Consider the following 27,081-nt stretch of genomic DNA (forward strand, 5'->3'; position numbering starts at 1 on the left):
TAAACCCGTTGGTTCTTCAACAAAAACTGACAGAGAACAAGACACTGACAATTTCTTGATCATATTTTATTTCAAAGGTTATGAATACAAGCAAGAATAAGGCTTCAGAAGGCAAAGGGTCAGTTTTGCTTGTCACTTTAAGCTGAGATACTTAATTTCAGACACTCCTCAAGCCCACTGTTGAGCTGATCAAAGTGGGACACCTCACTGGCATGCTGGCCCAGGCATCCCTGCAGGGATGGGAGTCAGGTTTGGATGAGAAGCTGCTGTAACCCCAGGGGGGAGAAGGGGTGCTCCCATCTCCCACTCATTCTGATCCCATTGTGGGGATGCTCAGCTGCGGGGCAGGGCTGTGCACGGGGGCGGTGTGAGTGTGTGCCCTGCGTCTCCTCCTTCTCTGTAACAGAGTCTCTCCTGTGTCCCCATTATGGTTTTTAGTGTTGTTTTCTGAGGGCTGGGTGGACTTTTCCCCTCTGCCTTTTGATAAGGCGTCTCTGTGTTATTAGATACCAGGCTCAGAGACCGGGACAGATACTTGTCTGTGACACTTCTCTGGTCTGTGACACGTGTCTGCTGGGGCACAAAGGGACCATGACTTCTCTGTTGCTTTGCCGCAGTCCAAGTGCAGTGGTCTGTTCTGTACTGTGGCCTCGTGTGACAGAGTGGAGTCACCCTGTTCCCCTCCCGCTGCGTCCCATTGCTGTGCACAGAGCGCAGGTGCTGGTGTTGAATGCTGTGTGTACCTGCTCCGTGTGTACCTACTCTCTGGTGTGTGCAAGTATGTAGGAAAAAGCAGTGCTGTCTGGAGACGGTGAGTAGATATTTGCTTGTGTAGATGCATCTCAATCTGTTGGAAGAGAGCTCTGATCACACCTTAATTAGTCCTCTAACAATCTGCAAAGGTCAGTGCCAATTGCCTGTTCATTTACATTTGTAATTGTGATGGTTCTTGATTGCACATTAGTTGCAATTCACTCCCTCCCACCCTGAAGAAGCACAGGCAGCCTGAGCAGCCGCTCCAGGGACACAGGAGCCTTTGTCCCTGCCTGTGCCAGCCCCTCAGCACTCCTCAAAAATTGGGTGTCTTTTGGGGAAGAGCTTTAGGATCTGCCCTCCGCTTCCAGTAAGGGAATGACAAAGTTGTTGGCAGGGAAATTACATGGACATCAGGCAGGAAACCCAATCCTCCTTGAACCGGATAATTAAAGACAATTAAACTTTTCTGCTTGCTTTGAGAAGTGTGCTCATTATGCAAGAGATGGGGAAGTGGCTGGAAGTTCAGCTGGTTTGTTGATCAGAGAGAACACAGCTTCAGGGAGGGGGTATTGTCCTCTCAGGGTATTTTTGGACATCTCTTGCTGTGGTATCTGGGTTGCTGCCACTGCAGATGTCAGCCCCTTGCTGCAGCAGCATCTGTGTAACGTTACTCATAAGCGAATTGATTTTTAATGATGGGGGTTTCGAGAAGAAAAAAGTGAAGAAAGAGTGACCATAATAAAAACCAAAACGGTCTCAAGATGTCAGATGAATGCACTTACGGCTCATTAGATAATGACAGAAACAAATGTGAAACAACCTGCATCGAGTTTTCATTCTGACTTTGGAAGTGTTTCTTTCATCCCAGAAGGCATCAAGCACCACACCCCTCTCCGTAGCTCGGGCAGCTGCACACAGGGTCGTTGGTCAGAGCGGGGTTTCTGCCCTCTGTCCACCACATAGTGCTCCTGCTCTCCCCATCATATTCCTCTCCATGTGCCACCCATGTAGGTGGGGCTGTTGGGCCCCCATTGCTTAGCCTTTGTACCCCTGGGCAAGTGCTGGTCGCACTTAATGTGTTTCCTCCCTTACCTGTTTCTCCTGACTCCTCCTGTTTTCCATCTCTTCTCTCCCTTTCCATAGTGTCTTCCTGTGGGAGGAGCAGTAGGCCTTTGCCCGCCCTTCCCACTGTGTGGGACAGGCATCCTTTAGGTGTCCTCAGGTGTCCATGCTCCTTGCCTGCACCAACCTCTCCCCATTTCACCGCAGAGGACGGTCACACCTCAGTGTGGTGGTCACACTGTCACAGCAATCCTTCTCATTGCTGCCAAATCCTTGGCAATCATCTCCTTCCGGCGCAGGGTTCTTGTTGGGGCCCTTGCAGGAAGAGCAGGGCCAGCTCTCTGGCAGCCCTTGCTGGACACCAAATGCTGTGAACAGCCCCTTTGTCCTGGCAGGACGGACAGGGGGCTGGGGAGTTCACCTCTGCCCCTCTGCCCACCCTTGCTGGAGCACCCGCGCTGCTCCCTCTGCCAGCCCGCAGCAGGGGACCGGCCAGTCTCCCTGCTCCAAACAGGTGGATTACAGTTATTTTGAGGACTGTCTTTACTGCAAAACTCTGCTCTGTTCTCAGAGCAGAGTTTTGCAGTCAAAGCTGGAAAGCTGCTGGCTCCCTGGAAGGGGGGGATGCCTCAGAGGCCCTGCTTTCCCCTTCCGTCTGCCCCACAGGCAGAGGTGCACTGTTTGTCCACGTCTCCCTTGCGTTTCAGTGTGTGACCTTTTGAAGGGCTGGGAGCTGCAGACTGAAATCGGGATGTGAATCTTTAATGAAACCAAGTATGTAAACAGACCTAAGGTATAGCTGAAGCAGTGTTTGGATGAGAAAATCCCACGTGGTTTAAAAATAGTAGCTCCCAACCTCAGAATCACAGAATCACACCTCAGCCTGACTCTGCCTGTGTCGCCTGCAGACAGCAGGGTGCTCATTTGGTTGCTGCACCTCTGTGCACTGAGTCATGCAAACGCTGTGTTCCTCCCTCTCACAAGCAGTTCTGTGGCTGCCCCAGGGGTTCGAAGGCATCACCATCGGGGGGACAGGAGCAGGTCCCACGTGCTGGGGAGCCAGTTTGGTCAGGGAGCAACCAGGATGTGGTTTGCAGTGAGAGGTTTCTCTCAAATGCAAAGTTTCTATCAAGCAGAAGGGAGGCTCGATGCCAGCCCGGTTGAATCCATTTGTGATCTGGCAGGCCCACAGCATGCTCTAATACCTCATCTGCTTCCTCAAGACTGAGGCACTACTCTCTGATTCCCTCCTCTACTGTCCAGGCTCTCCAGTTCCCCTATTCCCTTGGTGGCCATTTCCTGGATTGGGAATTGTGACCAGCCCATCTGTAAAATGAAGCAAATTGTGTAGAAAAGGAGAGGAGATCTTCCACAAAAAACTCCTGCGAGGGAACCATCCTGTTATTTTCCCACCCTGAAGGTGGGCAACCATGCAGGGCATTTTTTCCTCACCATCGTAAAGCACGGAGTAATTACTCATGGAGCTTGTTACAGCAGGGGTGGGAGATGTGCCTTTGGGGTGGATTTTTCATGATAGCAGACTCTCTACTTCCAGTAGAACTTTAAGACTTTTGAAGGGAAAGTTGTTAATGGCAAATTGTATTTCTCCCTGCTTGAAATAAATGTAGTGGGATCTGACATCCTCCACTTGGTCTCCATTAAAGACAGTGTGGTCATTCTTAATGACGCCTGTTGGTCTCCAGCTTCTGCTGGAGGTAATGGAGGGTTTTGGAAAGAAATCTCCAGTTTGTTTTGTAATCTCTCTCCACTTTTTCATGGGACTTGATTTCACACAGCAGTTAAGAGCTTACCAAAGCAGATCACCTCTATGGTGCCTGCAGGAAAAGAGCACGCGGAGTCCATGCTACAGCATCAGCCAGTCAAAACCCCTCTGCAGCTCTGGCTCTGCTGACGATGCCCCAGGTACATGTCTGAAATGTGTGGCCCTTGCAGAGGGCTGGGGAAGTAATTTCCAGGCTTGTCCTTGATTGACACATTTAATAATCTGCCAACCCAGGTTATAGCCTGAGCTCCTGTGTGCAAACACCAAGTGCTGCCCAGCTTCATCCGTATCTCTTGGGCTTTTTACCTCTCACTCTCCAAAACTTGATACTGCCTTTTCCCAATACGCGATCTGTAACCCCTGAGAGCAGCAGCCTGCTCAGGCTTTGTTTGCAAAGTGCTGCGTGTAAATCCAGCCAAACCATCAGTACGTGCATGGTCAGAGGTGGGCGAGCAGCCACAGGTTCATGGGAGTCATTGGGGGCCCTGTCGTGTGCACCCGGCTTCTGCTGGGCCCGTGTCCTGCAGCTGGGAGTGTGCAGCAGCTCTGTTGTCCAAGGTGGAAATCCCTTCCTGTCATCTCCTCAGACGCAGAGAGTGGGACGAGGGATTGTCCTGTTTTGAGAAAACATTTACCCATGGTGCAGTAGCGTATGTGGACTAGCAGCAGAGGCAAGCAGCCCTGGGCGATGTGTGTATTGCGCTGATTGAACTCGCAGTTCCCTTTACTGCAGCAGTTCTGATCTCCCTGCCAACCCCACCAACTACCCCCACAGGCAGGATTATCTCTTGTTTTCCAAGATCTCGTGTCACATGTGTTCATTTAGAGGACAGTTTGTTGCCTTCCCCTTTGTTCTGGTGAACCTTGGAATTTTTTCATTTTTCTTATGGATTGAATGGCTTCAGGACTTTTTACCTTTCCAGCAAGTTCCTAATAGAGTTGCAGTATTTCTGGCAGGGTCTCTCCACTGGAGGCCATCCCAAGGCTGGGCAGATGACAGAGTCTCTCCTCCGTGGTCAGGCAGAGAGACTAGGGAAGCTTTTGGTTCTGCTTTAGTTTCACATTGCTTTAATGGTCATTGAAATCCAGCAAAGGTGTTTCTGGCAGCCATGGATCAGGGTGGCTATGCCCAGCTGACTCCTTCGGAAGGCCTGAGGATGTGAGGAGAGCCCAAACGGTTTGAGAAACTTTTAGGGGACTTTTCTTTCCTGGTATTGCCCTGTAACATAATTTCTATCTGTTCCCTCCTTGTCTCCTTTCTCCCACCTAAATTTTGAGGAACCCCATTCGCATCCCAGCAGCATCTCTCTGTCCTTTTCCATTTGGGATACCATGGGGCTCTTCAGGTCTGGCTCCACAGAATGCAGGGATAAAATTGGTTCTCTTTAATATCTGGCAGAGGCAGATTTCCTTTGTTTTTTATTTTTTGGGGTTGGTTTTGAGTTTAAAGTCAAGAGCAGTTGTGCCTTAGCTCTGCTTTGACCAACCAGCAGCAAAGAGATAATCTCAAAAGGATATGAAAGGTTTAATCATTTTAATTTTGTTTTTATTAAAGTTGGTTGTGACTTTTTTCCTGTGCCCCTGGTAAAAGGGGGGTAACAGAAACCTACCCAAACCCTCAAGCATCTGCTTAATGAAACTGCAGCGGGAGGCGCCTGCGGAAGGAAGCGGTGGGATGGCCGGGCTGGGGAGGGCAGGCCGACGGCATGCGGCAGCAGCACCCAGCCGTGGCAGGAATCTCATAAGCTCCATCCCACTCCAGCCACCCCTTGTCCTGGGGAGCTCATGGCTTTCATTAAGCAGAAGGAGAGGAGGCTCTGACAGCTGACTTGCTCTAGAATGTTTTTCTTGTTTGACTGCATCTTAAAGCCCTTTCCACTTAGGAAAAGTAAAGGGGGAAGTATCACCAGATGCTGCAGTACAACACTATGAGACTCCCGGTCCCTCTTCTCCGCTTTTTTCTCCATATCCATGCAAACTCCAGAGCCAGACTGAAGCCCAGCTGTCAGAGCTCCACATCTCCCTGAGCTCCATTTCCCTTGGGACTCAAGAGTGGCATCCCTGTCTCTTGGTAGTCCATCCCTGAAGCTCTGCTGCCGGTGCCCAGTGCATGGTGCCCACTGCACCTTCTGCTTCTCTTCCCTGTTTCTCTTTTCTCCTTTCTCCTGCACAGATGTAGAATAGGGAACTCTCCTGAGGACGTGGTTGTTGCAGTGGTGCAGGTTAAAGATTGAAGGTCTCTCCCTGTGAGGAGTGAATCAGTAAAGTTTTGAAGGCATTGCAGGTACTGCAGCATGGCCTCAAGGTGTGTTGGAGCAGGTTAGATGTCCATGTGAGTGACATGGGATTCACACTGACAGCAAACTCGGCTCATGGTGAAGGTCCCATCAGTGTAGCCATGCTGTGTCTTGTCCCAGCCTCGCCCCTGCTCAGGTGCTGTGTCTGACCCAACCCCCTGCTTCAATCTTCTGGTAGCATGGAGAAAAAGAAACCTTCCAAAACCTTAGACATGTGCTCCGGCAACTGTTCCTCCACTGCTAGCCCTGATTTATGATGTTTCTCTCATAGACTGTGTTGCAGCAGCTCATATCCAGCACCTTCCCACAGGTCTGACTCTTGTAGCCATTGCTGCGCTTCTGTTTCCTCCCTTCCCGTGCTACTGGGCTTCAAATTAAATACCTCTGGAATGAACATGCCTCCTCCTGTGTTCCCAGGTTAATGAGTTGAAAGTTTCCTGGCTGCCGTGTTGTTCTTGGTGTATTAGTTTGGAGTCTTGTTCCACTGTTGACCTGAACTGAGAGGGGCTGGAGCTTCAGCACAGAGTTTTGGTGGGACCTCAGTACCTTCTTCCCTGCTAATGTGCCCTGGCTGGGGACAGTGGCAGAAAGGAAAGGTCAGTCACATTCAGCTGGGCACAGGCTTTGTGTTTGGAGGCAGCAAGGATGTTTGAGTGGTTCATAAGTAAACAGTGGAGCAGGGTGAGACCTGGAGCAGCACGCTGGTGTGCCATCCTGTTTGGAAGGTGAGTTTGAAGCCTGCTGCCACTGAACATGGCCATTTGGGGTATAGGCTTCACTGTCCTGCACGAAAGATCCATTTGTGTATAAAAGCTGATACAAGTCTGCAGGGTCATAGTCAGCACTGGAAGAGAATGTCCTTGTACCTTCCTCTCTTCAGGGAATACCCTTGCAGGGCATCAGCTCCTTTCCTGGTTGTTCCTGCCTTTTCCCTGCCGTTGTTCTCTCAGAGTTCTTTCTGCTGCAGGAGCACATGTCTGATGGTCTTTAACTGGCAGGACTGAAGGAAGAGCCCCCCTGCTACCCAAACCTTGCCATGCAAACCCAGTGCACTGCCCAAGATGAAAAAGTGCTTTGAGACCTTTGTTCAGAGGAGACATTGTGAAGATAAGAAGTGCTCTCCTCCACCTCTCATCTGTAGGTTATGGACTTAATTGCAACAGATACACAGCTTGAGTTCTGAAATGGATTCCTTTTTTTCCTTATGCCAAATGAGATTCCATACATTATAGGGGGATGATTTGTGACATAGGGTTTTACAGCAGCTGGCTCAGGCTGGCAGTGACCCCTGGCCTGACCCGCTCCAGCATTCCCACTGCTGCGGTGTGCATGTTGGACCACTCCTGTGTCCCTGCTCTGGTCCTCCGTTTGCCTGTGCTTCTGAAATGCACTTGCTTCCTGTCCCTTCTGCGAGGCCTATTGATCCTCTGGTGATGACATTAACATCCTCAGAACTGCCTGAGAAGGAGCTACCACATGCATTTATTTTTCCACTAAAACTCTAAGATTGGCTAATAACGTGCCTGTCAGCACCAGTGTCCTGCCTGCTCTGACTCCTTCAGAGGGAAATCTGGGGACCCATAAACAAATTCCTACCTCAAATCAAGGTCTCATCCTTGTTCCTGCTAAAATTCAGTTCATGCCCCTAAGCAAGAGGGTTATATTTATTCCAAATACTCAGTTTGCTTTTCCAAGTTGCACATCTCGATGCCTTTGCCATATATTTTGTTTTGACCTTAATGATTTCTTGAGGCCACAAGTTCCAAAGGTTAATTGGGAGCTGTATGAGAAATTACTATCTGTATTTGCTTCCAATTTGCACTTTTTTTTCCCCTTTCCCCTGTCAGTCCCTCCAAGAGTGATGAGTGAGAAAAGCAGTGTTAGTCCAACTCTACTGAACCTTCACTTGGATGCTCCTGTGAAGGCCACCTTCAGCTCGAAGAGCCTGAGCCCTCTCTTTCTCTGTGTGGGTACCTCCTCCTACCCCTTTTCAGGCTTTTCATTCATCTGTGGTCACTTCATTAAATAAATAGCAGTGGTTTGGGTTTTTTGTTCTGTTCTACACATGTGCTTTCTCCCCTGTCAGTGTGTCAGGCGTAGGTTTCCACTGGCCTGCAGGGATGTGCTGGCCTCTCCACACGATGCACCCCGAACATCCCCACTCAGTGCCCTTCCTGCCCCAGCCTGGGGCCCCAAGCCCCTAAATCTCAACATTGCTCTGAGATGGTGCACGTAGGGCCCTGCATGGCCCCGCCATCGTTCCCCAGGGTTAGGGTTAGGGCACCCCAGGGGCACAGCCCGATGTGACTTCCCATCTCTGTGTTCACGTGTGCAGGCGCTGCCGCACTTTCTCTGGGAACAGCTCTAGCATTTGGTTACCAATTAAGTTGAAGCGTTCTGGCCTTTTCCCATCCCCCTTTCATAGTGGTGAAGGTTGAATTAGGGCTGGGTGTTTGGGATTGTTCCCTGGCCTCCACTGCTACTTTGCTGCCTCCTTTGTGGCCAAACAATGGGATTAATTTGGCCTTTGCCAGCCATGCTCAGCGCCAGCCGTTCCACTTCACTTGCGCAGCCGCCTCTCCCTTCCACAGCACCTACTCCCTGGCTCCTCCTGTTCTCTTTCCGTGTGTGGCGTGGAGGGTCACTCGTGGTTTGTTTTGTGTTGGTCTGGCAGGGTCAGGGGCCTGCTGGTCTCCTCCTGCTCCACAGGACCTGTCAGGTGAGGTGACCACCCGTTGCCAGGCGAGCCCGTCCCCCGCTGGCCGCAGCCATGCAGGGCAGCATCCCCTTCCTTCTGCACAAATTGGCAAGGACTAACCTTGTCATATCTAGTGCGGCGCTCACGGGCGCCTGCCTCCGAGGGGTAATCATGCAGGCATAAATTCGGAAAGTTGCTAAGCTATGAGCAGTCTTATGAGCATTAAAAGTGTCCTCTTTGCCAGAAAGGTCATTCATAACTTGGCTGCGCCGCTGATGTACAGTCAGTGATATTGATTGATTAATGTATAAAAAGCACCAAATCCATTTGCTTCTATGAAAGAGAATAAAGTGCAGTTGACTCTCTCTTTATTTTCACCTCATCCTTTTGTTTGAAGGACGTTTTTTTTTCTCTTTTTGTTTTGCCAGCTAGGTTTAAGGGGGTTACAAAAAGCCAGTTTCTGCCAAGTAATGCGTTCACAAAGGGAACATTGATTCACATCAGTGTCGCTTGAATTACCCTTAAAGGTTTGCCAAGGAGTTGTTCTTATATTAACCTTCTGTTCATCAAAGACAAAATAAATAAATAAGTCATAAAATCAGCTTCACTGCCCATGCTGGAGTTGGATGCAAAACAGGAATTTCTCCTATTCAGAATTTGTGCTCCAGGTGCTGCACCTTGGCCCCTCTCCCCAGGCTCTTGGACTTTTCCCTCCTGCAAAGCTGCTCCCTCAAGGCCCCAGTCTGAGCTGGGACAAGTGTTGATGGTTTTAGGGAGGGGGGCTCCTGCAGGGGAGTATTTTTGGAAGGATGTTGTATAAAAAGTTCATTTAATCACTGCAAGCATAACTAGAATGATTTCTACACAGGACAGTGAGGCCCAAGGCATTCTGCCCTGGCCAGGGTTGGCATTCTTCTCATTCACCCAAGGTCTTGTCTGTTTTTCTGCACTTACTTGACCACTGGTAATTAATAATGTGTTGTTCCCATTTTCCTCTGGTTAATTCTGAAATAGGAGACACCTTGGTGCCCATGGAGCTTTGGGCAGCAACATCCCACCTTCCTCTCTCTCTGGGTGCACCGGCATTGTCCATGTCCATCCCAAAGCACCCTCACCTCCTGTGTGGGCAGCGAGGGGCCGCAGGTGTCTGTTCCTTTGGCAGGATGTCTGGCCCATGAGATCCAGAAGTGGCTGTCCTCTGCAGCAGGAGCTCGGTTGCTTTTCCTCAGTGCTGTTTAACCAAACCTCTGCATTTTCACTCAGTGCCTGTTCCAAAACTCTGCAGTGCCATTCAGTGACATTTCTTCTCCAGAGCAGGAGTTTCTTTGGCTTCACTCTGCATGTCAGGCAGCTGTGCCCATCATACTCATCCAGCAAACACAGAGCTTGCAAATCACCTTCCCTTGGAAACATCTCTGCACGAGCTGTCCCACCTGACTGTCACGAGAGTGACCAGCCATCCCCAGCACAAGAGTCCATGGCAGCCCTTGGGTTCTCCATGTCATTTCAGATAACCTGAGCCGTCCCACCACAAGGGATGCCCTCACTCATGGCTTCCAGTCTGGCAGTGCCTGGTGGGCTCCTCGGCTCCCAAAGCACTGGCTTGGAGCCACAGGGGAGCTCAGCTCCGGAGTTCTGCTCAGACCCATGGAAGCACTGTGCTGGCTGCGGCATGGGCAGCCTGAAGTGCCCGTGACCCCGTGCACCAGTGGTGTTCTGGTGGTGCTCTGCACTAGTGCATGAGCCCGCGGGTACCTGAGGTCCCACGAACAACTTCAGCACCGCCCACGTGGCACTTTTATTGCAGTGTCTCTTACTGGTGAAGAGCGATGGTGATAACTCTGCCAGCTGTGAGGGTGCGTGCTGGGGTGAACACCAAAAATGGCAGTGTGCAGGATCCCTGCGGGATGTTCCTCCCACAGCTTTCTCTGCTTACTTTGCCCGCATGGTGCATGTGCTGTGGTGGGCCCTGGACTTTGTGCTGCCCGTTTCACATCCCCAAGGGGCAAACCCCCAAACCCGGACACAGCTGGCAGCAGGGCTTGGCACCTGGTGTTCCCAGGAAAAGTCTTTTCCCCCGTGACTGCTGTACAATCGGAAAGGAGAATCATCCTATTTTTTAATCTTTTTCTCTGACTGTGGGAGCACTACAGCCGGCCGAGGCCCCCTCCCCCTCTGGCGAGGCAGTGAGGATTGGATCAGATGATACGGAGTGTGCATGCTGAGAATGAATCCATTTTCTCTCCTCCATCTCCCCAGAATAAATTAGAATTTGCCTGATTTAATAAAATGGCTTCATCTCTCTCTGCCATCTTTTCTATCTCCCATGCGTTTCATCCCCACCCCCACTGCAAAAGAATAGATCTCGCCTGTGCGGGTCCTGTTTGGGGCCATGCTGCGGTGCGTGGGGTTAGTCAGCGCCGCACGCTCCGCCTGCCCAAGGGTCTGGCCAGGACAGCACAGGATTTGTCCCTGTGTCTCCATTTCCTTATAGTCCAAGGAGGTGGCTGTAATTGCTGTTGAGGTCAGTGTAATTTACTGTCCATCTGTCATAAACCTGCCCTCGCCAGGGATGTGACTGCCATGTAGAGTGTTTGGGGACAGGGAGGGGCTGGGGACAGGGATTATACAGCCCAGATTTGCCCCAACACAGTGCTCTGTAAGTAGTGTGTGTGTGTGTGTGTGTGTGTGTGTGTGTGTGTCTGAGCGCGTGGAGCGGGTCTGAGCACTGCCACAGACCCCGAGGAGGAATTATTGTCCAAATTTAGGTGGTTTTGCTACAGCCAAACCTTTTTCTGTCGCCTGGATCTGGTGGTTTAATTCCTGTTTCGTAGGCTGATTTTTTCCTTTCCGTTCTGACACTAATTGCACCAGGCGCATTGGGAGTGGCGGCTGCTGAGCGGTACCAGCTAAATGTTAAGAAAGGTTTTAAAAACAGACTGAACTCTTCCTTAATGAGGCTCAATCGTGCTCTCCTCCGGGTGGTTTTGTTTTGCTGATCTGTCAGTTTTTCGAGGATTTAATTGCACTTTTTTCGTATTAGTCTTTGAAATGGGGCTAAGCAGCTTTCTCTAAAATGCAACACAAAAAGGAGAGATGCTTCCCTATTTTCTTGCTTTGCTTTCATCACTCCAGGATCATCATCTGCCACTGGCACCTGGGACCCTGCAGTAGTAAAGAATAAAATATGTGAGAGCATAAGTGAAGGGTGGGCTGCACTGCTATGCTGGCCCCGCAACTGGAAACCCTTGCCGGTGGTTCCGTTTGCCTCCTGGCTCCTCCGTCTGTCTCCAGCTGGGTTGCCAGTTACGCTAATCCTAGAAGACCTTCCTGATGTTGGGTTTATAGGGAGAAGTAGGAGGCAAAGGCCGAGCTGGTTTGTCCAATGTAGCTCATTTCCTGCAGAAATGACACAAAAATGAGTCAGAACCAAGCAGTGCTGCAATGCTCTGGAATGGTTGTAGGCTCCTCGAGCAGTGGAGCTTGCCAGAGCCTCTGGAGGCCTCTGAGCCCAGGCCCTGCTCAGAGACAGGCCAGCCAGGGCTGTCTCTGCTGGGGTCTGAAGCATCTCCAAGGGGTGGAGACCCCCCAGCCTCTCTGGATCCCAGTGTCCAGCTGCTACAGTGCTGGGAGTCCAGGGCAGGGGATGCCAAACAGATGATGCCGGGAGGGGAGGAGGCAGGAGAGAGCAGGCAGATGTATCCATGAGGCTATTATCTTTATGGCACAGAGAAAACACATTTGAAGCAATCAGCATGGCATTCTTAATGGCTTCAGTTCCCTGTGCTCTCCTCACGGGACAGGTTGCACAGCAGCCAGGGCTACCGGGGCTGTGCAAGCGCCGCCCCGCCACGCACTGCTTTTAACCAGTGCTTTGTTTTGCAGAGATGCACAAAGCTGCTGCTGAGTTTCCTGAGGATGCTGATGAACAAGGGAGCAGTGAGAGCTCCAAGCCACACAGCAGTGACTCTCCTTCCTTAATGTGCAATTTATTTTTACATCTCTTTGCAATTACATTTCTTTTTTTCCACTTTTTCTTCCCTTCCTCTGGCTTTGTTTCTTTTCCTCTTTCGCCTTTTTTCATGTTTATCCCTTAAATATTTCAGTCTCTTATTTCTAGTCTCAGCCTAACAAAGCATGTTTTCTTTTCTTGTTCTGATGCGTGCCTGCCTCCCTGTGAGCTCCCAGCACACCTCTCATGAGGATGTAAAATCTAAGAACCAGATCTTTGAGATTTCAAAATAAAATAAAAGTAAACTCTGCTTTAAAAACACTTTAGCAGGAAAGCCAGGCTAATTGTAAATCAATGAGTCTTAAAATGCAGCATTGATCTCCAGTTAGAAGTTTGAAGGGGAAAGCAGTAATTACTGTACTGAAGGTAGATTTTTTTTTTTTTCTCTCAGCAAGTTCTGGGCAGAAGGAAGGCTCATTAGGGCAGCACTTCAGAATCTGAGTAATTAGTTTAAAAAGTACTTTTGTGATGTTATTCCCGTGGCTAGAAATTATTGGAGTCTTCACAGATTTATAGTTCTGCTCTGATAAAGTTTGATTTATTATTGTGTTTGGTGGGGAAGATCCTTCCTACACAGTCACTTGGGTGATGACCTGGAGTGGGGATCAGGCCAGGAAGGATTGCTGTGGGCATGTGGGGCCTCTTGCCAACGGAGGAACCTCAGCCCAGTAGGATGGGATGTGAGGTCTTTGTGAACAAACTCTGGCCAATACTCCAAAAGAAAACAGAGCAGACATCTGGGAATCAGAACAGCGGCTCTTACTCCTTGTGAATGTTGTTGGCCTCCTGTCCAGTTACCTGCTAGTCCCTTCTTGCTCATGGGGGAGACAGCTCAGAAGATCTCTCGGTCTTTGTCATACCATGACCAGCTCTGTGCTGTTTTGTTGGGCCATTCCCTGTGCCACCCTCCTCAGGAAAGCACGACTGGTCTGGCAGGACTGTCAGGCTCCCCTAAGCCCATGGCATTTCTCCATGGGTTTTCCAGCTAATTCCTCCTATGAGCAGTGTGATCCTGCTCTCCTTTTCCAGGCTGAGGCAGAGGAAGTGGCTGCAGGCACCACCTGGGATGTGGATGCAGCCTCGTGTGATGTGGTCTGGGTTTGCTCTGGAAGGTGGGATAGAGCAGAAGTATCCAGGGCTTATTCCCTTACAAAACTATGCTAATTTGGGGAACTGACCCTGGAATTAGCACTGATCCATGTGCAGGAAGGCTTTGTGGCATGGGTGGTGAGCCCATCTGTACTTGGGGAGCGGGTTTGTGCTCCTGCCAGTCTCCCCAGTGTGTAAAATTGGGATAGTTGCACAGTCTGACTTGTCAATCCCATACCTCTTGCCGTGGCTGTTCCTACTCACCAGACTCGATAAATATTTTCACAGAAATCACTCATTTTGCAGGGACTGCCATAGATCTGATTCTGGAGGGAAGGAAAGGGGAAGGTCTCTGGAGGCAGAAAACCCTTGTGTGGCAGAAAGCCTGCTGGGAAGTCAGCTCAAGAAGAATTAGAAACCCTTTAAATAAATGCTTACTTGACATGACTCTGTCTCCCCCAGTCTAACAAGCAGGGAAGCGAATGGCAGCCGCTGGCCAGAAATTGATTGCATTAATTGATATGCCAATAAGAGAGCTTGTTACATCCGCCATTGGTTAGGAGGCCGGCTAACAAGTCCCGCTGATCAATGGAACCAATAAAGATTTCATCCATTAATGAGCAACATGGTAATTAATGTTATCCATAAACCAATTAGCCTGGGTAGCTAATGTGCTGGTTAGCACAGTGAGTGGTGGAGCCATGGGTGGGCACAGGCCGGCTCATGCACAGGGGACATCACCTCCCCTGTATGAAGGAGACATCATCACCTCTCTGGTGTGGCGGGGACATCACCTCTCCAGTGCCACCATGGGGCTTGGAGCAGCAGCCAGCTCACTCTGGGCCTCCCAGAGCAAGGGAGCTGGGAGGGTGGCTGGTGGGATAGGTCACATCGCTGGAAAGGGGCATGCTTCTCTAGATTTTCAAGGCACTTTCAGCTCTTTCTTTCACTTTGGAACCTTTGTGTAACACACGGGCACCTTTCCCACTTCTTAGATGTTTTTGGAGGTGCACAGGTTTCTGTAACTTGTGTTCGTTCCATGGTGTAAGGCAGCATTTGGGTTCTTACTCTGTTGCTGGGAAGCTGCTGGAACCTCTCGAGCCCCCACCAACCGCAGATGCTGCTGTGCACAGCCCTGCACTGGGCTTTCCCCACACCGCCAGTACCAGTAACAGTGTTAGCACAGGTAACACAGCATGAAGGCTGCTGCCTAAATCCACTTTCCAGGGGCTTGCCCCAGCTGCCAGCACCACTGTGGCAGGTCCGTAGGGATCAGGACAGGAGGTGCCGGAGCAGCCCCAGGCCCTGGGCAGCATCAGTCCCACAGGCTCCACCGTGGAGTTACCTTGGATTGTCGGATATTGACCCTGGGAGACCCCTTGTGGATTCCCTAATTGAAAATTAATACCAGATCAATGCCATGGGCAATTTGCATATTGATCATAAACAACTTTGAAGGCACCAAGTGTGTGTCGAATCGATAGAGCTCTCGAGCAGGCTGCAGGGAGAGTGTCCCCGTGCCGGGCGCCTCGGCGGCTCATGCCAGAGAAGCTCGGTGAAGGCGGTGGAGGTGCTGGAGCATGGGTGGTTTGCACCAGACTGGAGTCACAGCATGGAGTTCACAGCCTTTTCCTGTGGTTCCCTTCAGAAGGGGAACGATGGGAAGGGCTCTTTGTTTGCTTATTTTAAACCAAATGGCCACAGCCCAGAGGCATCCCAGGGAGTGGGGGACATCACCCTGTCCTGGGCACACAGCCCTCCCTCCCCACCTGCCACATGCAGCCTGACACCTGCAATAGAGAAGCAGAGGCACTGCTTTTCTGAGGACATCAGAAGGGAACTCAGCAGTGATTTTTGCCTGACATTTTTGTCTTACATTTGCTCCGTGAGGGCAGTATTAAGACCCTTCTCTGTCTGCCCAGGACATTCACCAGTTATTTCAGAATGGCTTTGGGCTGAAGGCAACAAATATTTTGTGTCAAACTCAAATAAAACCTCAAAAACTTAATCTGAAAATCTGTAACTCATCCTTGGAAGCTTCTGGCACAGAGGGATCCCTGTGGGCAGGGAGACAAAGCATATGGACAGGCATTGCATTACCTGCCCCTGTGCACATGTGTGTGGTGCAAGGCAGCGCCTTGGACCCTGCAGGGGAACCACCTCTGGCCTGGCCATAGACAGAGCACAGGGAGCAGAGAGAGGGCAGGACTGGAAACCCACATCCCAAAGTTGCCACTTATTTTAGGAGCAGCCGGCAGCTCCAGGAAGTCGCTGTGCATCTGATTAGCGTGTTACGGAGCTTTCATTGACTCGGCTGTGCTGTGCTGATGAACTGAGGCTGGGGACAAGCGCCTGTAATTGAGAGAAATAAATTCTTATCACAGGCCTCTGCTGGAGTCACCACCTGTGCATGCGCCTTGCTCCAGGTTCCAGGAGTGGATCCAGTCCCCAGAGCACCTGACATGCCCTTGTTAGTGGGAAGGAGCCAGGCTCAGGACTGCAGACACCAAGCACCATCCTGGGATGGCTGAAAGGTTCTGTCCACCCAGTCCACTGGCATGGCCCACCTGGTGCTACCTCCCTGCTTGACCACAGGCCAGCAGCTTGAGAGCCATCAGTACCCTCAAGTGTCTCCTTGGGAGCTGCTCTGTGCTCTTCCCTTTTTCTTGATCCTCTATGTTTCACTTGGGAGCTGGAGCAGCTGTTCTCCATTCTTACCTGAGATCTGATGACAAGTGGAAGATCCTTTCTTGATCTGTGTCAGGAGACATGGGCATCACAGAAGAAAGGGTTTTGTGATGCTGCAAAAGAAATAAGAATGAAGGTATAGTTTCTCTGAAAAGAAACCCATCTGCTGTTTTAAATTAAGAGGAAAAAACAGAAGTCCAGGGTCACAGGGCTCTGCAGCTCACTGTGGTGCGAGGCCGTGGTGGGCAGCCCTGTCCCCACTGCAGTGGGGCTGTGCTCGGGTTCCCTTGGCTGCTCGCAGCCCCTGTTATTTTGCCAGTTCTCGGGGCCGTGGACAGACTGCCTCGGTGGGCACATGCGGCAGTGGGGAGGTGAGTGGAAAGGCTTCACTCGACATTCCCTGACCTCCTAGTACAGCTGAGTGCTGGAGAGGCAGCGCTGAAATTGCAGTCGCTTTCAATTACCCAAAGCCAAGAGAGGTGGAGAAAAAGGGGCTGTTGGCTCCAGGAAACTGAAGTCGCTGCTGCTGAAAGCTTGTTAGTACAAGGGGAAAAGCAATTACTGACATTTTGCCAGTGCCACTAACCCAAACCCAGGGAGGAACAACCCAGGCCAGGCTGTGGCCATCCCTGCCATGCAGGGTGATGTGGGACGCCTCAAGCATGCCCTCAAGGACAGCTCCATGGCTGTGGAGCTGTGGGGTGTCTCCCCTCCCTGTTCTCTTCAGCAGGTGTTGGTTGTGCATGCAGGAGCTCACCTGTGTTACCTGCTCTCTTCTGCACCAGCCCAAGTGGTGTTTGGTATCGAGAGCTTTGAGGGTGCTGGCAGAGGGGCTGGGAGAGAGGTGATGGCGTGGGAATGAAGACTCCACAGGCTGTCCACTGACAGGACTGGAAGTGGGGCTCTGTCTTCGAGGGGCCGCCTCGCTGCCATGGCCTCTGTTCTTCAGCTGTTCACACCAAAAACTTTGGTACTGCAGCTCTGCCAGGCTGGTTTTTCTGCCTGGTGAGCCTGCACAGGTATTGTGCTTGTGCTACCAAAGTGTCTGTCCAGCCTGCTGGGTGTATTTGTCCTGTCCTTCTCAGGGCTCCTGGGGATGCTCAACTCCTAACTCCAAAGTCCCCTTAAAAGCTTAAAGGCTCTCTGCAGACATGACTTTGGTTGCCACTACAGTGACCCCTCTTGTTCCCCGACGCTGGTAGTCTGAGCATCCCTGCTGGCTCCCTCCCACCTTCCTCAGAGTCACAGAACCATTTAGGTTGGACAGGACCTCTAAGGTCATTGAGTCCAACCTTTGACCAGCCAGCACTGTGTCAACTAGACCATAGTGCTGAGTGCCGCATCCAGTCGTTTCCCTCAACTGCCTTTGCCTTGAGGCAGCAGCATGTCTGGGGGTGATCCTCTTTCATTTTTTATTATACATATTATTTATGGCCATTTATGATTTCCCATGTTTGGGGATATTGTTACTTCGTAGAAATGAGGTCCAGGAAGAGCCTGCCAACACGGCACTGGGATCTAGTCAAGAACAAACCCACCAGACCATGGGTGTCAGACCCTCTAGGACTCACCCCATGTACAAACCATCCTTAGGGACATTCACTTAGAACTATTGGTCTTTTTTCCATGTTCTTTGTAATAAAAAACTTGCCTCCCTGGGGACAAGAAGTGACAATTTGCCGTGGACACTGTACCCGGCTGTGGACCTGCTCCCCTGCCCTGGATCAGCCCCACCACTTTCCTCCACTGCCCCATGTCTGTGTTGGGAACTTGTGGTACCGCAGGCTGCAGGGATATTTTAATTGTCCGTTAACCAGGGCACTGCAATTATGGCTTTCCCAAGTTTTTAGCTGAGCTTAAAAGAACTCCAAACATGCTGAGATGGGGAAACAGTTGGGGAGGGGGAGAAAGAGGGTCAGCAAGACATTAATTAACTTTTCCTTGGAGCAATACCATGGAGAGGGAGAATAGAGTAGCAGTTGTAGGACTTGTATATTTAAAAGAAAAAACAGAAAGAGGACATTTTAGTGTTTCGTTTAAGTGTGGTTTGTGAGGATGATGGGTTAAAGTTGTTAGGAGCTCTCCTGTGAATATTCAGCCCCTAAGGCTAAGTGTGAATTAATTATAGCTCAGTTTTGTTATAGTTACAGTGTTCTCAAGATGTACCTTGTTGCGAAGTTGCTAAAGTTGGCTACTAACTTCGGTTTGGCATTGGCGCTGGTTTTGTTTGTGGACCTCTGCAGTTTCTCTGAAGTGAGCCTATATTCCCAGTGAGCACAAAGCATCTCTTGCTCTGCTGAGGGCCTGCAGTGCTCTGCTCTGAAGGAACAAGTGACAGGATAAGGGGAAATGGCCTCAAGTTGTGCCAGGGGAGGTTTAGGTTGTGTACTGGGAAAATTCCTTCTTGGAAAGGGTTGTCCAGCCCTGGCACAGGCTGCCCAGGGCAGTGGTAGAGTCGCCATCCCTGGCAGGATTTAAAACCCACGCCAATGCGGTACCTGGGGACATGGGTCAGTGGAAGCCAGGACAGCGCTGGAGGAGCAGTTGGACTCAATGATCTTAGAGGGCTTTTCCAACCCAAATGATTCCATGGTTCTACCAAACCTGCCATTGTCTGCTCAAGCAGTTCCACCATGTGTCTTTAGCAGAAGGCCAGGGTTGCCTTCCCTCACAAAGTGGGGCTGGGCACCCATCCCCCGGGCACCTTTGCTATGCTCCTGCCTCATTACCTCTGCCACCCAACTCGTGCATCCTCTTTCTCCCATAGATCCCCTTTGTCTCTGGACCCTTGTCCCGCAGGTCTCTGTGTGGAGACTGCTCTGTCCTCTCCCTGCAGACCTGGAGCTGGAGATGGGCTCTTTTGTTTTGCTGTTTGATCTGTGGTTGTGTTTTTGCATGCATCTCCTTTCCAGCTGATTCCAGTTTGGAGCTAGGTTAAACTGTGCAAAATACTGTTTAAAAGAAAAAGAGAAAGGAACTTGTCAAGATGCATTTGTTAGATCACGTTTAAAATGAAACAGAATTGAAGGTAGTTTTTGTCCAAGAAAGGGGAGGCTGAAAAGCCGTCAAGCCGCAGGAGAAAGCCCCTCCTTTGTTGTCCTCCTGACATTGAAGTGTAATTTTTCATGGTTATTTGGACTGGAAAATGGGGGGAAAGGGAGAGATGGGCTTGCGATTATTTCCCATAAATGACAACACAATCACATCACGCTCCACTACAAACATACTCAAGGAATTTGCCTTTTTTTTTTTATATTTCATATGTGAAAATAACAGCAACCTTTCTAGTGCTGCTGAAATTAAAGGGGGTAAGTCCCCATTGGGTTTCACTGGCTTAAAATACAGCCCAGTTTGTGAAAAACATGGACAGCCTTGTTCCCGGGGAGTGAGAGAATGGCAGTGCTCTCCCAGGGAAGGGGTTCTTGGTTGTGCATGCTCCATCCCTGCGTGTGTTGAAGGCCAGGTTTGATGGGGCTTGAAGCAACCTGGTCTAGTGGAAGGTGTTCCTTCATATGTCAGGAGTTTGAAACAAAATGGTCTTGAGGGTTGCTCCCAAGCCAAAACAATTCTGTGACTCTCTGATATCTATGTCAGCTGAGCACGCCATAGTCAGCAGTTTCTGTTTGTCAGTGAAAGCAGCAGAGGTGCTCTGGCCATGCTCTGCAATGGAGCTGTCTGGGAAATAAGTGTCATTAAACAAAGGTACATGTAGTATTATATTGTTTTCCTGCAGCCCTTTGTCAGGTGGGACTCATCCACCAGCTTTGCATCCAGGCTGGAGCTCCGTGGCATTCCTCTCGTAACCTTGCCTAGTGCTGGCTTTGCACTGCTTGGAGTCCTGCTCTTCCTTTCAGGAAAACAGTAGGAATGAACAAGCTGATGCAGAGTAATCCCGTTAGGAGCTGGCACAGATGGTATTGCAGCACATACATGCATCCATAGCGGGAGCTGAAGTCAGACCCCCACCTGGGTTCTACCTCTGCTCTGTTACCACAGCAGAGGGCACTGGGCCCATGGGCATGGTGTGAGGTGGGACTACCCTCCCTGTGCCTCTGTGACCCTTTCTGAGTCAGCTGCACCAGGCCCTGCATGGTGACCCTGGCACAGCTCGGGGGCAGCTGAGCTCATCCTGGGCTTCCAGGATGCAGGAGGGCATTGACCCACTGTGGACCTCCCTCCTCCTCCATATGAGCCCAAACCTCTCTACCCAGGGCCCTGGGGGACTCAGTTTAAAGTGGTTGCAAGCAGTTGAACTTGTGACTCAGGCGGGTTGGTGGGCGCCGGCGGGGCAGCCCCTCGGCAGCGCAGGGCGGTGCCAGCGCTGGGCCGTGCCCGCAGCCGCTGTGTGCGGCCAGCCCCTCACCCCCGACAGCCGCGGCCTGCAGCAGCCAGCCAGCCCTCAGTCCTGCCTTTCTGTCGGCTTTTTTGGCTACTTATCCTGAAAAGGGGAGCGTCAGAGATTCTTTTTGTTCCAAAGGAGAGACCCTGTGTACAATTAAAACTTGTTTCTGGTAAACCTCATTCCAGGAAAGATGAGCTTTTAACAAAAGGCTTTTGACAGCTGCAGGGTATTCCATTTTTTTAATGCCGAATGAAAAATCAATACATTTTTCTAGGTTATACATATTCAGAACAGGCTTGATATTTCCATTATAATGGAAAATGGGTGTCTGCACATCTCGCCTGTCAGAGCTGCACCGCCACATTTTCCAAGCCACTGCTAAATATTTCAAACCTGATTTGATTGTGGTTCATGACAGCTAATGTTTCTCAGCTCTCGAGCCTGCCGGAGGGTGGAGAGGCAGCGCACGCTCTTTCCCATGCCTACATTTCCACCACCAAAGAAATGCCCTTTATCCCTTTGGATAAGAGCTCTGGGTTTGTTAAGGAAAACCTGGTTGGGAAAAAGAGAGGTGAGAGGTCTTGGGCTGTTCAAGCTGGTCTGGATCCCATCAGCATTTGCCGCCTTCTCCAGCTCTCAAACTTCCTGGGTTTGGGAAGGGACAGACCTCAGTGGTGTGATCCTGTGCAATTGCGCACAGCAGTTTGGGTACATTTTGGTGTGTGACTGAGTCAAAGGTTCCCTGACCTCTGCAGAAGTCAGATACTTGTGATTTTCCAGACTCTTCTCCTGCTCTTCCCCCTCCTCTCCCCCCCACCCCCCCCCCACTTTGTGAATGGTTTAATTTTAAATTAAAAGGAAATACTGCTCTCTAAAATGATTTATTCATGAAGGAAGCAAAGACTCTGCCTAGGATTTTGCATGGGACAGGTGGGTTGGGATGGAAGAGCAGCTCCTTTAGCTGCAGGGGCTACAATTCCTTGCTCTCAGCGTTGACCTGAGCCCTGGCAGTTGGAAAATTCCTTTTAAAAGTTATTAATAAAGCACCATGGATTCAGGAATGGAGCTCTGGCATGGGAACCAGTGCACAGTGTGTGTTGTTTGGATTTCCTGGGAGCATGATTCCCCCATACAAATCCCACAGCAACGGCTCTTGCACCTTTGGAGTCCCAACAGCATGTGCAGCTTTTGGGAGGAGGGGTCAGGTAGTAGCGAAAAGGTCACGGTGGTTTGGAAGTAAATTCCCTGTGTCTTGCTGACCACTACTCGTTCAGCCGCAGGAGCTGGTCTTGGGGTGGTCTGCACACTCTGCTGCAGGTGGGTCCTGTGGGTCGTTACATGAGGACAGTGGTGGGCTCTGGTCGTGTGCAGCGTGACACCGGTTTGCAGTGGCAATGGAAGCTCCTTGTGGTGTGCAGTGGATTGAGAGGAGGAGCAGATCTTCCCTACCAGATATGCTGCTGGCCTTGTTCTCACAGAGGGATGCCCCAAAGGAGTACAGGGGATGGATGGTTGGGTGCCTTCACACAGGTGTTTGCTTTCCAGACCTGCGCTGCACCCTCAAGCTGCTGCTGTGGCTCACCAGCTGCGGAGAGTGTGGGCACAGACCCTTCAGGAGCAGGAGCTTTGCTGCTTTTACTGTCAGTGCTGAGCTCTGCTTGGCAGAAGGTGGGTCAGACATGGGTGTGGGCGTTGGAGGCAACTTCTCAACTGGTCAGACCCCAGTGCAGCACACAGAACCAGCTCAGGGGTGGCTGTCCCCACCTTTTCTGGGCTCAGTGGGAGCACTGGTGGCTGTGCCATAGGCCACACTGAGCATGATGAGCAGAGCAGCCTCAGCCTTCCAGAGAAGTCTGCTGGAAGGGGATCACGAGGCAGATGGAGTTAGCGCTTCCCCTTCCCCGGGGCTCTGTGCCAGAGGCCCTGGCAGCAAGGAGATGAGCAGGGATGGTACCAGGACCCTACCCAAGCTGGTTCAGAGCCTCTCTGGGCAGGTGTGCTAGACTCTATTCCCTTCCCATCCTGCTTCAGAAAAATTACTTTTCAGAAAAAAACCAGCTCAGGGTGGAGCAGGAGGAGGGTTCGCAGCTGGATCTGCTCCCTGCCCTCTGCCTGGTGCGGGGTGTTGAGCCAGGAGCAGTTTGTGTCCTCAGAAAGGAGCGTTCCTGGCACAGGGGCTGTGGAATGCTCAGTGCCAGAGATGTGGGGGCTCAGTCCAGGCTGGCGGTGGATGGACAGGAGGAGCTGCAGCCCCGGCTGTGCTGGGGACTTGCTGTTTGTAGCCTTGTTTTTTAATCATTTTCTCCCGTTATTGGTATTCATAGCTCACATTTTTCCGGTTACTGTCCGCCTGGGCTTTCATCCATTTTAAAGAGCTATTTTTTCCCTTGTTGATGATGATGATGGTATGAAGACAGATGGTGTAACTGCTTATGAATGTCCTATTTTATTCCCCTCGAACCAGACAGCACACTGGAAGACACGTATTATTTCCACATGCTCAGGTTAGAGCCCAGACAGCGGCGGAGCCTGGCTCGCCCTTCCTCTTCCTCCCATGCCGATGCTGACACCTCCGGGTCGCAGCCGGGAGTGCCGCTGCGCCAGGCGCCCTTTGTTGTTCAGCCAGGCCGGGGGCTCTGGGCCGGGGGCTCTGGGCCGGGGGGCTCTGGGCCGGGGCCGGGGCTGGGGCTGCGTGGTGGTGGGGCCGGGACCAGGGCAGGGGGTGATGGGCCATGGGTGATGAGCGGTGGGTGATGAGCTGCGGGCCATGGGCAATGGGGGCCGTCTCCTCATGGTGTCCAGGGGGGCCTCAGAGCACCTGAGCCAGCAGAGAATGGTTAAAATGATGATTTAAATTAAATATAGAAAACCCATTAACAAAGGTTTTTAATAAAACCAGCTAAAATCTGCTTCCACAGCAGCTGCCCAGCTGAATGGACACTCTTGCCCTGTGTGAAGTGGTTTGAAGGCACTAGGGTGGTGGGGTTGGGGTGGGGATGGTTTGTTGTGTTTTTTCCCTGGAGTGGAAAAAAGATTGGAATTTTAATTTCTGAAATGTGAACCCAGCTGCTGGTTTCACAGCCCTTCTCCCAGTAAACTTGAGCACTCGGCTCACGTGGCAAACTGCCCATCTCACCCCTCCACCAGTGATATGTGCCTTTCTACATGTTGGATGCCTTTGTCAGCATTGCCACCCATCTCCCCTCTCACTCCCAATTTAGGCTGTCATATCCTCAAAGGGCACTGCTGAGTATCTGCAAGCTGCTAATATATATTTTTAATCTGAATTTCTAGCCCTGTCTTTGTTAGGAGGAGGATGGGGGTTGGTGCGCGAACCAGTTAGGTGGTTCAGGTAAATCTCAGGATAGCATGAGTTCATGGGGTTTACCATGACCAGATAATGCGAGTTAAAATTTTAAACTATCCTGCCTAAAAATGGGTATAGTGGTCTAAAAGTGCCCTTTTTAACCCGGTGGTGGGGTAACCCCTGTCAGTTACCAGGACTGTACATTAACAGCCATGATAGTAGGTGATAACGTGGCTGCTACACCCTGGTGTAAGCGCTCTCACTCCCAGTGTCCCACCTGATGAGGTGCCTTGGAGTGGAGCTGCACCACAGCGGGTTGACACGCTCTGTGCCCGTGCTGTTGTTACGGGCTGGACCATGGCGCTCTGTATTTTGTTCTGAGCTTTCAGCACTTCACCAAGTGTTTGCTCCATGCTTTTGCACCTGCGTGGTGCTGCCCGGGTTTGTAGACTCTTCCCCTGACTGGGATGAAGGCAAGACTGCCAGCATGTTCCTCCTGTGCCTCATGTCTGGGCTGGGGCTGCAGCAGACCAAGCTGCTCCAAGCTTGGTCTGAGCAGGAGGGATGTCATGTGTCTGCAGTGGGCTCTGGCATCTTGGTGACCAGGGTCAGTACTGCACCATGTCAGTGGGGCCAAAGAGCCTGAGAGGGGGATGACAAGGAAGGATGAGGCTGAAGGTGCTGGAGGCTCCAGTCGCTCCCTGATGCTTCTGTAATCCCTGACATGGCTGGGCAGAGCCTTCTTGTGTAGACAACCATGTAACTGTACGTGACATCTCAGGGGACCTTAGTAGCTCCAGGTGGTAAAAGTAGGCGAGGTTTTTCATTTTGTCTTCATCTCTCACTTCTTTCCTGTACAGTTTCTATAAGCAGGTGTGTTGGGAGAACACTGGGCGATGTTGATACCTGCCACCCAACACTTGTGCACAGCCCTTGCTGCTGCTCTTACTCACTGGCAGCTACATATTCTTCTGTTCTGCCTTCCATGTCTGTGTCACACTTTCTGCTTTTCTTCTTTCAGAAGAACCCAGTGAAGATGTGGAAGGGCCCAGTGAAACAGCTGGTGATGGTGAGGAGCCTGCCAAGGAGCAAGAGAGTGGAGGGGACAAGGACCAGAGTAAATGGACAGGTATGATTCTGTGATGTAGACGAGGTGATGTTTGGTCCATCATTTTCTTTAAATCCAGGAAAGAGAGGCGGGAAGAACACTGGTCCACAAAACCCTTTTTAACTGACCACAGCATGTCAGTGTGACATAAGTGTCATCCTCTGTGAAGGCTTTGGGTGTAGCTTCTTGACATACTCAGTAGTTTGAGTTGTGGTGGGTCATGTGTCCCCCCTCTAAGCCCCAGGCTGGCGCTGGGCCATGGGTGCTCTGGGACTGGACCCAGGCAATGGGGATCAACAGCTGGGAGAGGAGGAGGGAGAAGGGGACAACCCCTCCTGGCAGCAGCCAGCACATGGTTGGATTAAGCATATCATTTGATGATTCTATGATTGGCCTACTCTGGAGAAGGCCATCCATCTTCCACCCTCATCTGGCCCTTGCTGACCACTTCAGCCTAGGTGCAGAACATGCGGTGCTGAAGGTAGCATTCATTTTCCTTGGCCCAGGGCACAGCAGTTCTGGCTCCAGGTCCCATTTGGTTGGCAGGCTCAGCATTGGTCCGTGCAATGCCTCGGTCTGCACAGAGACCCTTCTTCCAGGCAGCCTTCTCCTGCTGCGTTCACGGTTGCCCCTTGGTGAGCCCCAGACAAAGACATTTTGTCTTACGTAGTCTTCCCAAAATGGAATGTGGTATTTCACCTCTACAGTTATAATCTCAGCACATCTCAGTCTCAGTCAATGGAAGATGTGTCCTAACTGGTGGAGAGAGCAATCTGGGCCTTGTGGGCTGTTGAAGTTTGTGCTTTCAATATGGGCTGCACTTGCTGAGGTTGCTCCGTGTGTTCCTTCCTGCCACAGACTGACTCTTAACCCAGAAGTGCAATTTTGCTTGGCTGTAGCTGGTTTCTAGTCTCAATTCATTGTGTGGGATTGTGTGATCCTGAGCACAACCATTTTGTGAAGTGTCACAGAAAGAGGTAAGTATTGTTTAATGATTAAATCTCTTCAGGGGTAAATAGGGTCCTTTGCCCAAATCTGAAGCACTTAAAAAGGCTGATCTGTGTGAAAAGATTGTATCTCAAAATATGTAAGGAAAAATGAGGAGCCTGCTTTTTAAACCAACCCTTTTCTCTCCAGAAACTCTGAATTTGGATGGTTTAACTTCTTCACCCTGCCAGTGCAGCTCCTAACCCAGTGTTTGTGAGGCAAGGAGCAGATCAGAAATGGGACAGCTCCATGGGGTCTGCAAAGGGAACCGTGTGGGGAGGACACAGAGCAGGTGTGTGAGCCCATGGAGCGTGGGACTGGCCTTGTGCAAGCCAAGGTGTGCGTGATGTGCTGGCACTGAACTTGGGCCCTGCTTCCAAACATGTAACACCACCACCCTGAACTTCAAAGCAAGATAATGTTACCAATTGTTGCTGTCCAGCAGGTGTTCAAAGCAGGCACCACATCTTGGTCGTGTTTCTGCTCTTGTCCCTCGAGGAACATGACTGTGTTGACAGGTCCTCCTGGACCTCAGACATGGGGAGGAATAGAAACTGGGTCAGGTTATTCCTGACAGCTCCAGAAGTGTACAGGGATACAGAAACCTGATACAAGTGGAGCCATGAGCAGGGAGGGGAGCAGGCAGTACCAGGGAGCTCTCCTTGGAGGAGGAGGAGGAGGAGGTTGCCGACACAGCCGGTCTGCCCTCGGCAGCAGTGGAAGGCTGTGACCACGGTGTCACAAAGCTAAAGAGCCTGGAGCCTTCTCTGCATTTGCCTTCACTGAGCAGAGCAGCACAGCCCGTGTCAGCAGCACCGTGGGGAGAGCCCGTCCCCCAGCTACCAGGGAATGGGCTGCAGAGCACTTGGTGATGCTGAACATTGTCCCTGACCTGCTGTACTGTACCTGGGTGTTGGGAGACTGTGCCTGGAGCATATCAAACCTGCCAGCT

At 51.1% G+C, this 27,081-nt stretch overlaps 1 protein-coding gene across 5 annotated transcripts in view; it reads left to right on the forward strand.

Annotated features, from left to right (window-relative positions):
• Window positions 1-27,081, forward strand: part of ZFHX3 (zinc finger homeobox 3) — a 395,458-nt gene that overhangs the window by 341,972 nt on the left and 26,405 nt on the right. For all 5 annotated transcript variants that reach the window (XM_042022867.1, XM_042022869.1, XM_042022868.1 and 2 more), the window contains one exon: window positions 25,056-25,163. In XM_042022867.1, coding sequence (XP_041878801.1) covers window positions 25,056-25,163 — 108 coding nt within the window. The remainder of the gene's footprint in view (window positions 1-25,055; window positions 25,164-27,081) is intronic.

This window comes from Corvus kubaryi, unplaced genomic scaffold (assembly GCF_017639235.1).
Source record: "Corvus kubaryi isolate FWS band 111438036 unplaced genomic scaffold, C.kubaryi_AGA036_p1.0 37225, whole genome shotgun sequence".
In the NCBI taxonomy this organism is placed as follows: Eukaryota; Metazoa; Chordata; class Aves; order Passeriformes; family Corvidae; genus Corvus; species Corvus kubaryi.